Source organism: Nicotiana attenuata, unplaced genomic scaffold, assembly GCF_001879085.1.
Source record: "Nicotiana attenuata strain UT unplaced genomic scaffold, NIATTr2, whole genome shotgun sequence".
NCBI classification, from domain to species: Eukaryota; Viridiplantae; Streptophyta; class Magnoliopsida; order Solanales; family Solanaceae; genus Nicotiana; species Nicotiana attenuata.
In genome coordinates this window covers 198,402-208,867 of record NW_017671524.1, presented here as the reverse complement: position 1 = coordinate 208,867, position 10,466 = coordinate 198,402, and the positions used below count along the sequence as shown (strand labels likewise).

The 10,466-nt window shown below is 42.1% G+C and overlaps 1 protein-coding gene across 2 annotated transcripts; it reads left to right on the top strand.

Moving 5' to 3' along the window:
• The first annotated feature begins 7,251 nt into the window (after positions 1–7,251).
• On the top strand, positions 7,252–10,220 carry LOC109208793. 2 transcript variants are annotated; one of them, XM_019371943.1, is made up of 2 exons: positions 7,252–8,081; positions 9,571–10,220. In XM_019371943.1, exon 2 carries the CDS (start codon positions 9,652–9,654, stop codon positions 9,976–9,978), a length of 327 nt encoding a protein of 108 aa, XP_019227488.1. In that variant the 5' UTR covers positions 7,252–8,081; positions 9,571–9,651; the 3' UTR covers positions 9,979–10,220. The 2 variants fall into 2 exon arrangements, with proteins under 2 accessions (XP_019227488.1, XP_019227487.1); XM_019371942.1 differs by having other exon boundaries at positions 9,566–10,220.
• Positions 10,221–10,466: the final 246 nt, after the last annotated feature.

Genomic DNA, 10,466 nt, shown 5'->3' with positions numbered 1-10,466 from the left:
TTAGTAAATTATCTTTTGAGTAGCATTGTACCGAATGAGTTCTCTTCAAACCAAAGGAAGCAGATCAAACGGGATTGCCTTGACTATTATTGGGATAAGCCGTATCTTTTCCGGATATGTACCGATGGTATGATTTGGCAATGTGTTCAGGAGGAAGAACAAATGGGAATTCTTGAGGCTTGCCACTCTTCACCGTATGGTGGTCACCATGTTGGAGCAAGAACGACTACAAAAGTGTTGAGTTGTGGATTCTATTGGCCTTCTCTCTGCAAGGACGCGAGTGATCTAGTCAAGCATTGTGATGAATGTCAAAGGGCCGGTGGGATTTCTAAGAAGAATGAGATGCTCCTCACCACCATAGTGGAAATTGATATCTTTGATGTTTGGGGTATTGATTTCATGGGACCGTTTGTGAGCTCTTGTGGGAACACTTACATTTTGGTAGCTGTGGACTATGTGTCAAAATAGGTTGAAGCCGTGGCCTTACCCAACAACGAAGCTCGAAGTGTGGAGGCATTCTTGAAAAAGAACATCTTCACGAGGTTTGGTACCCCAAGGGCAATTATCAGTGATGGGGGTTCGTATTTTTGCAACAAGGCTTTTGATACCTTACTCACCAAGTATGGTGTCACTTACGAAGTCTCGACCCCCTACCATCCTCAAGCAAGCGGACAAGTTGAAGTCTCCAACCGGGAGATCAAGAGTATTTTGTCAAAGACTGTGAATGCCAACCGGATGGATTGGTCAAGAAAACTTGATGATGCTCTTGGGGCTTATAGGACGGCCTACAAGATGCTGATTTGGATGTCTCCATATCGATTGGTGTTTGGGAAGGCGTGTCATCTTCCGGTAGAACTTGATCATAAGGCCATGTGGGCTTTGAAGAAGTTGAACCTTGAGTGGGATGTCACCGCAAACTTAAGGGTGGCACATTTGAATGAGCTTGATGAATTCCGGTATCATGCCTACACAAGTTTATCCCTTTACAAGGAGAAGATGAAGTACCTCCATGACAAGTACATCCATAACAAGGAGTTCAAAGAAGGTGATCTTGTGCTATTGTTCAATTCCCGGTTACTGATGTTTCTGGGCAAGTTAAATTCAAAATGGAGTCGCCCCTTTGAAGTGGTGAATGTAACCCCCTTTGGTGCTCTAGATTTGAAAAATAAGAACGATGAGGTGTTTAGAGTCAATGGGCACCGGTTTAAACAATATCTTGGCAATGTTGATGATGGCCACATTGTGGCGGTTCTTAATTTCAAATGATTGGTAATCTGCATTGTGCCGCGACGTTAAATCAGGCGTTTCTTGGGAGGCAACCCATGTGTCTTTTTCTTTTTCTTGGTTTTCTTCTTTGGATTAGATAGGCTTTGTTTTGTGCTAACTAGTTTTGAAGTGTATGCAGGAATGGGTGTGCATTGCAGGGACTGTGCAAGAAAAATTAGCTAAGTGTCACAAGAGTGCGGATTGCACCAGAATTATGCGGACCGCACAATCACTCTGCGGCCGCACAATTCTGTGTGCGGTCGCGCAACTGGAACATAAAAAATGCATGCTCTCTGATATTTTGCCTGTCACAGTTCATTAACAAATTGCGGCCACACGCAAAATTGTGCGGTCCGCACAAACTCTACGGCCGGACTCACTTTTGTGTGGACCGCAACACTTCTTCAAAGGTACATGTAAGGAGTGCGGACCACACTCAAAATTGTGCGGCCGCACTTAGGTAAGTCTGGGCCTGACTGGGTCAACCTATAAATAGGACTTCCATGCACTATTCACACTTTTCGATATCTGCACTCCCAAGCCCTAAGCAAACACAGTGCAAATTCCATTAGCTCTAAATCTTCCCTCATTTCATCAAGCCAGGTTCTCACCTACATCATTCACTACTAGTATGTCAATTTCTTTCTTCTTAATTTTTGTTCTTGTTTTCTTTGATTAGTTTAGTTATTTTTAGGCCTATAAATGTCAAATGTGCTTAATATGTGCTTCAAAATCATGTGGGTAGCTTCGTATATGTTAATCAGGGACTGGGGACCACTAAGCTTGTCAATTTGTGCAAACCATGTCTAATTTGTCAAAAATTGCATGAACCCTAGTTTACTGCCATGTGGAATTCAAATTGTGCGGCCGCACACACTTTTAAACGGTCCACAGTTCTCTAAGTTAGGGCTTCTATGTGCTTGAATTGTGCAGAACACACTTAAAAATATGCGGTCCGTAATGAAATATTGCGGTCCGCAGCAAAATTATACGGTCCACACTGCTAAAGGATCAGAGAACCCAGTAGTCTATACCTAGGGCTGTAATACCGCACTCAAAATTATGTGGTCCATACTTTTGGCAGTCTGCGGCCGCACTCATTTTTGTGCGGTCCGCATTGCCTCTTCTGAGTATGATTTTTTGCAATTAGCATGCATGCATCTGTTACTTCTAACTCTAACTGATTCCTATGATTATGCATTACAGACAATGGTTAGATCACATGTGTAACGTCCGGCCGGTCGTTGTAAGAATTAACGCCCAGATCCCCTATTAACTGCATTCCCCTTGTTTGTTTCTGTTATTGTGAGTTGCCGGGAAGATTTATTTGGAATTTCAGAGGGTTTTGGGACACTTAGTCACTAAATGAGAGTTTAAGTTTTAGAATTTGGACCATAGTCGGAACAGTGTGAAGACCGCCTCGGAATGGAATTCCGTTGGTTCCGTTAGCTCCGTTTGGGTGATTTCGGGTTTAGGAGCGTGTTCGAATTGTATTTTGGAGGTTCGTAGCTTAATTAGGGTTAAAATACCAAAAGTTGAATTTTTGAAGTTTCCGGTTCGATAGTGAGATTTTGATATCGAGGTCGGAATGGAATTTTGGAAATTGGAGTAGCTCCGTAGTGTTGAATGTGATGTGTGTGCAAAATTTCAGGTTATTCGGACGAGGTTTGATAGACTTTTTGATCGAAAGCGTATTTTGAGAGTTTTGAAGTTCTTAGGCTTGAATCGATGCTAATTGGTTGATTTGATGTTGTTTGAGGTGTTTTGAAGATTTGTATAAGTTTGTTTAGTGATATTAGACTTGTTTGTGCTTTTGGTTGAGGTCCCTGGGGCTTCGGGGTGATTTCAGATGGTTGACGGAAAGATTGGGAAATTGGAGTTGCACCCGAAGTTTAGGACTACTGTCATAACTGCATCTGCGGTTGAGAGGCCGCATGTGCGACTCTCGCAGGTGCGGAATCAAGCCGTAGATGCGGCCACGTGAGGGAAGCAGTTTCCGCAGGTGCGGTAGTTTGAGCGCACCTGCGTGAGCGCAGGTGCGGTAGAAGAAGCGCAGGTGCGGCCCAATGGAATTTAAGTGGAAATCGCAGAAACGGTCCTTTGATCGCAGAAGCGGTCTCGCAGATGCGTAAATTGGACCGCAGGTGCGAAATCCTTGGTCAGAAAAAGGGGCAGAACGAGGGTTTAGTTCAAAAGTTAGAAAAATTGATTGGGAGCTGGGGAGAGGGCGATTTTGGGTGATTTTTGGAGAGGAAATCTGTGGGTAGCAATTCCTTATCCCGTTCTAGTTGTATTCCATTAATCTATTGTTAGTTTTATCATTTAATTTCGGATTTGAGATGAAAATTGGGGAAAACTTTGGAGAAAGTTCTTAGACCTAAATTCCGAGTTTTGATTGGGAATTTGATATTGGATTTGGATAATTTTGATATGGTTAGACTTGTGAGAGTATGAGGATTTTGAAAATGTAAATTTTACCCGATTCCGAGACGTGGGCCCGGAGGGCATTTTGGTCATTTTACCTAATTTCGCGTATTAGCTTAGAATTTATTTGTAGAATCAGTTACTTGAAGTGTTATTTACATTATGCAATTGAATTGAATAGATTTGGGCCATTCGGAGTCGAATACTCGTGGCAAGAACGTGGTTTCGGGTTGATTTTGAGCTGGTTCGAGGTAAGTGGCTTGTCTAACCTTGTGTGGGGGAAACTCCCCTTAGGATTTAATTTGTTGATAATTGAAATGCCCTGTACGTGAGGTGACGAGTGCATACTTGTGCAAATTGTTGAAAAATCCATTTTCTTTAAGTAACTATAAATGTGATTTTCCTTTTTCCTGTTTATATCGTGTGTAATTTAAGCCTGCTAATAGCTTAGGGAAGCATGTTTAGTCGACTTAATTGCCTTACTTGCTCATGTGCAGATGCTAGGCTAGAAATACATATTTTATTTTGGTATGGAAATTCTAACCGAATTGAGTATTCTTTTGTGTTGCTGCTGTGTGTTTACTTTGGGACTACGGGACGGTATCCCGGGAGATTCCCCCCCTGTATGTTTACTTTGGGACTACGGAATTGTACTCCGGGAGATCCCCCTGCACTTTTATATTAGAACTACGGGCCTGCACCTGGTAGATCCCCCAGTATTGAGTATTTATATTTGGGACTACGGATGTGGTATTCCGGTAGATCCCCGCGCATTATGAGTTTGACTACGGGACTGCACCCGAGAGATCCACTGGATATTTATATTTGGGGACTACAGGACGGTATCCTGGGAGATCCCCCGGTTGTTATCTCTGCGTTGAGCTGTATTTATTTCTGTGATTACTTTGTTTCTATTAAAGTTGATATTGTTCTTCTATCCTGTGTTACTTTTTACTGTTGCACTTAAGTATACTGTCTTATTCTACACTGTTATATCTTGTATTTCCTTTAACCTCAGTAGGGCCCTGACCTTCCTCGTCACTACCCGGCCGAGGTTGGGCTTGGCACTTACTGAGTATCGCTGTGGTGTACTCATGCCCTTCCTGTGCATGTTTTTCATCTGCAGATCCATGTACTCCCACTCAGACTTATCACGCTTGAGGCGAGGCGTTTTGTAGAGACTCCGAGGTATATCTGCCGCGTCCGCAGACCGAAGAGTCCCCTCCAATTCTCAGTACTAGTATAGCCCTTTCTGTATTTTCCCTTGCTGGTAGACATTCTGGAGTTAGAGATTATTATGTAATCTCTTAGCTTGTGATTCATGGGGTTCCGGATTTTAGGAGTGTTAGATTGAGATTCTTGTACTGTTATATGCCAGACAGCATCTTAAACACTGTTTAACCTTGTTATCTCGATTTTTAATTACTTTCTTCTGCAATTATTTCTTTTTCCGCATTTGTTAGGCTTACCTAGTTGTAGAGTCTAGGTGCCGTCACAACAGCTCACGGAGGGCAAACTGGGGTCGTGACAACGTGGTAGATGAGATACATCAAAAGGGAGGGCAGAACCCTCCCGAGGCCGAGGTCGAGGCAAAAGTAACCTACCACTAGCAATCCAAAGAGCCATAAGCAAGAAATCTACCGCCAACAGAGTTCCTGAACCCTTCGAGACCAGTGAGTATCTCCCATCCGGGGAAGCTTCTGAGGGTAACTCTGTGCAAGCACAGCCGAAAGCCGAATCACAACAAGTTCAAGGGAGATACCAACTCCGTGATGAATCCTCCACCTCAGCTAGTTCTTCTGAGGGTTCATAGGCAAGTAGTCAAGATTCTAAGCCCTCTTCCTCAAATGCCCCAGCTGCACCAATCAATGTAGATGATGATGATCATGTCCCGGACGATGGTAGAGGGGGTGATACTGTAGTGGGGGGGAGGGGGGTTTAGAGAGGTCAAGAAGAAGAGAGACGTGGGAAGACATATTCGTTAGTTTGACTGCCTTCAACAGATTCAGAAAGTGGTAGCCCTAGAGATCGCTCACACTTGAGTGACAATTCTAGATGAAGGATTTGGACATTCACAACTCTAACGTCCTTAGACAATTCCAGGAGCGAAAGTTCACCCACAGTGTCATCAATGCAAATGACCACCTGGTTAAAGAATTTTATGCCAAAGTAGCTCACATTAAGAAGGGTACCAAGGTTACAAAAGTAAGAAAGATGAAAGTCAAATTTGACTCCTGTGCTTTGAACGCATATGTGGGATTTGAAGAAGTGGAGGCAGTCTAATACTTGAAAAAGCTGGCTATGGGTGATTCAACTCGCCCGTGGTTAGATGAGATCTTGGATGCTCGAGGGCCACGACCTCCGTGGCTCACAGCAGGGGTTACCATAGTCTGGGCTACCCTAAACTGTAAAGCAAAAGGGTGGCAGACCTTTGTGTGTAGCCGTATTGATCCGTGCCTAAATGAGAACAAACTCCCACTTCCCCGAGAAGTCTTGGTGGCCTCAATTATGGCTGGGTACCAGATCAATGTGGGTGCTATCATGTCCACCAACATCACTCTTTCTGTCCAAAAAGGTGAAAGATCCTACCCGTACCCGAACTTCCTCACAGAATACTTCAAAGATCAAAAGGTGGGGCCGAGGCAATATGATATAAAAGTAAACGCCAAGAAGCCTTTCACATGGTACCACCTGCAGGGTGCTGACAACCTGAAGTTTAAGGGTACGGCAACTACCTCCACTAGCCAGTCTGAGGAGCCAATGGTAGTAGTTACTGATTCAGCTGCTGAGCCTTCCACAGATGCCACGCCTTCTACAGTAGCCGACCCTTCCACCAGGACAACAGCCATGCCACCACCTTCTTCTGCTAGACCATCAGCTCCATTATCAGTGCCAGCTTCATCCACTCATCTATAGACTGCGGTGCGAGTCTCCCAGACATTGGCGAGTCTCACAACTAGATGCAGGCTGTAGACATGTGATTTTTGACCCTTCCCAAGATTTTTCATATTTTAGCTTGTAAATATTTAATTTAGGCCTAATATAGCTATTTCAACTATTTTTGAATTCTTTACTTTATTTTCGTCATAAAAATGTAAAATTACAAAAAATATTTCAGTTTATGTATTTTTCATAAATTTTTTAAAAAAAATACAAAAAAATAGTATCTTGTTTTTATCTCTATATAATTTCGAAAACACAAAAATAGTTTCATGTTTGGTTTAATTAATTAGTGAGTTTTTGTACTGTGTAGTATTGTTATCTTATTTTTTATTTTTTTTATTTATTTATTATTTTTTTTAAAACAAAGAGTCAATTAAGGTGTTGGATTACGATTTTAAGAGTTTTAGAGCTCAATTCTTGGCCCAATTCGGATTAGTCCATTAAGCCTAGGGACCCTTCTAGACTCTTCTTTGAAAAATAAATAAATAAAGAGACCCTAAAAATTTAGGGACTAATGGGCAAAATACACAAAAATACACCTAAACTTAGACTCTACCTATAAATTAGTGCCTAAAGAGGAGAAGGCACCAGCGCAGCTTTTCAACAGACCCCCCCCCCACCCCGAAGATCTTCTTCGACCCCACCCTCTGAGCTCCAGGACCCTGTAATTCGAAGACCAGCAGCCCTCTTCTTCTCCTACACATACGAAGCAGCCATGTGAGAAGCTTAAAGCCACCAACCAACAGCCTAACGCAATCGACCATCCCCTTCAACATCATCTCCTTCGTCTCCCTCCTCCCCAGCCCCAGAAAATCAGTAGCTACCGGACCTCACTGCCTGAAACCCGCCGGAAAAGGATACCTTCCTTTCCAGTTTCGGTCATACACAAACACAACTGAAGAAACGACCTTAACCCCAATCAAATCCTAGCGGAAAGCGCTCTTGAATCATATCTGAACTCCAGCCATTAGAAGCAGCGAAACCAGCTGCAAATAGGTCTCAAATCGTTCAGTACGAACAGCTTTTTGGTCGTGGTTTGAGTCACTGGAGTTGGGTCCGATTGCCGTCGAGTTCGACCGAGTTTCCGTTCGTTGGTTTCCGGTCCGGTTCCCTGTTTTGGGGTGGGTTCAATCTCCGTTACTGGGATTTTGGGAATGAAAACGTGGATCTAGTCCTTTACTGTTGTCGTTCGAGTTCAATCACTGTTCGAATTTCACTCGTAGCTGCGTTTCCCATCTGTTGTAACTGCTGCAATTTTTCGTTAATCGAAGGCTTCTTCATAAGCAAAAATTACTGTTGTTGTTGCTTTATCAATGGTGATATCAAATTCATGGCCGTTCCTCTTAGCGTTTATGTGGTTTCTCGTGTTGGATTTTGAATACTAGCTTTTCATTGCTATATTCACTCGAGTTTGATTCTGAGCAAAATTATTAAAGATCTTCCTTCAGGTGCATTTCCGATCTCCCTGTTATTTTATTTCTTGTGTGGTTAAGCATGATTTCAGCCTTAGTAATTGGTATTCGGGACATATAACTCATTTGGTCCTTAATTAAGTGTTAACAGAAGTTGGTTCTGCCAAATTTTATAAGAAATTGGTGTGAGTGATTTTCTTTTTACATTTAGGTACATGTAGATCTATCGTGTGTGTTGAAGTGTTATGCCAATATTAAATTTGTTGTGGCATTAGAGTTGATTCCTTTTGAAAAGATCTGTTTGAAGTCAAATATTGATTTGTTTGATTGGTTGAAGTCAAATAATTTGAACAATCTGAAGCTATGTATATTGAGTTTCTCTGTAGTATATGTTGCCTTACAATGATGTAGCTACCACTGAATCATGGGATGATTTTTTTTAAAAATTAGTAGTCGACGTTCTTTGAGTACACAGGGATACAGAAACGACGTTCTTTTAATTAGTGGTTAATTCGGGGCGTGCCATATTAGGCAAGACACCGTCTATGGCCCTCCGAGCTTGTAGTTTAAATACTCTTCAATTAAAATAATTTGAGGTGTGCCATGCCGAACAAACAGCAATTGCATGGCCCTCGTGTTAATTTAGATATAAAAGTTGATTAATTCTTAGGGCCGTTTTAAAATGCGATTGTGGTTGCGTATACGTTCGCGTAACATGCATAATCCTAAAATTAATTTGGAGTATGCGTTCGCGCAACTTCGATCAAACTTTTCTTAATAATAAAATGGGTTACAAGCTTTTAATTATTTTTAGTTTACATAGTTCATTAAATCACATATGGCCTTCGCATTAATTTCATGACCTAGAAAAATGACTAATATTTCGTAGAATATCCTTTAGGGCCGTTTAAAATACCAAGTGTGGTTGCGTATACATCCGCGTAACACAACTACACTTTTAAAAACAAAACCGAAGTATGCGTTCGCGCAACTTCGGCCCAAATTTTTCCTTAATAATAATAAAGCGTTATTAATTGTGGACACGTTCGCGTGACATAGACGCGCCAAATAAATGGGTATACGTACGCGTAACCCGTTTCAAGATAATTTTCTTAATTAAAAGCGGTAAAAGGGGCAAAAGCATATAGGTTCTAAAATCAGAAATTAAATAATTGTATAAGCCAAGTATTATCAAAGCGACCGTGCTAGAACCACGGAACTCGGGAATGCCTAACACCTTCTCCCGGGTTAACAGAATTCCTTACCCGGATTTCTGATTCGCAGACTGTAATAACAGAGTCAAACCCTTTCCTCGATTCGGGATTTAAACCGGTGACTTGGGACACCATAAATCTCCCAAGTGGCGACTTTGATTTTTAATTAAATAATTCCGTTTCGATTGTCACTTCAAGTTGGAAATAACTCCCTTTATTATACCCCTTCCGGGGGTGTAAGTGAAAAAGGAGGTGTGACACAGGCAGCTACTTCAAAGTTGTCTGACATATCCAGTGCTGTTGCAGCACAGTTTTCTGCCCCAGCAGCACCACAGGTACCTCCGTCAGTGGAGGAAACATTGAAGAAGATTCTGGACAACCAGAAGACCATTATGGAGACCCTAATGGCGCATGGGGAGGGCATTGAGGAGTTGAGAAATCAAACGAAGAAGATGCGGAAGTCTCAGGCATTGAAGAAGTCTGTGGAGAAGTTGAGAAAAGACATTTCCAAGATTACATCTGCCGGAGATCTACCATTGGACCTGCTTATGGAGCTAGTAACTCTAGCAGTACAGGCAGCACTAGCAGTACCCGAGGCACCAGAGGCAGCAGCCGGCCAGTCTGAGGAGCCAGTTGCGACTGCCCACACCGCTAAGGAGATGATCCAGAAGCTCATCAACCCAGTTGTCCCAAGCCAGGTGATGATGAGATACAACTAGAGAAGACCGAGGGTGCTGCGGATCCCATGCAGACTAAGACCACATAGGGAGTTCTCTTAACTTTCTACCCTTCCCTGTTCTTATTTTTGTTAAGCATTGGGGACAATGCTTATTTTCATTCGGGGGGTGGTCTATGTTGATTAATTGACATTGACATTTGGCCAGTAATAACTCTTATACTATTTTTCTTTTATCTTTATTTTCTCTTTGGTTATGTATATTTATTCCTCCCTTTCCCTTGATGTATATATTCATTTTCCCTCGGTTTGTATATTCATTTGTTTTACTTTCCGTAGTTTACTTCATAGATTCTTTAGTTTATTGTCCTTAGTAGTATAACTTCTTATTTACTTAGTAGCTTCTTTTTGATTTGTTAGCTTCTTTTTACGTTTGAGTGATCAATAAGCCTTTGGTTTTCTTAATCCACGATTCTTTCCAAAGGTGGATTTTGTGTGAACCGGGTGGCTCTTACCAATGATGGATGGTGT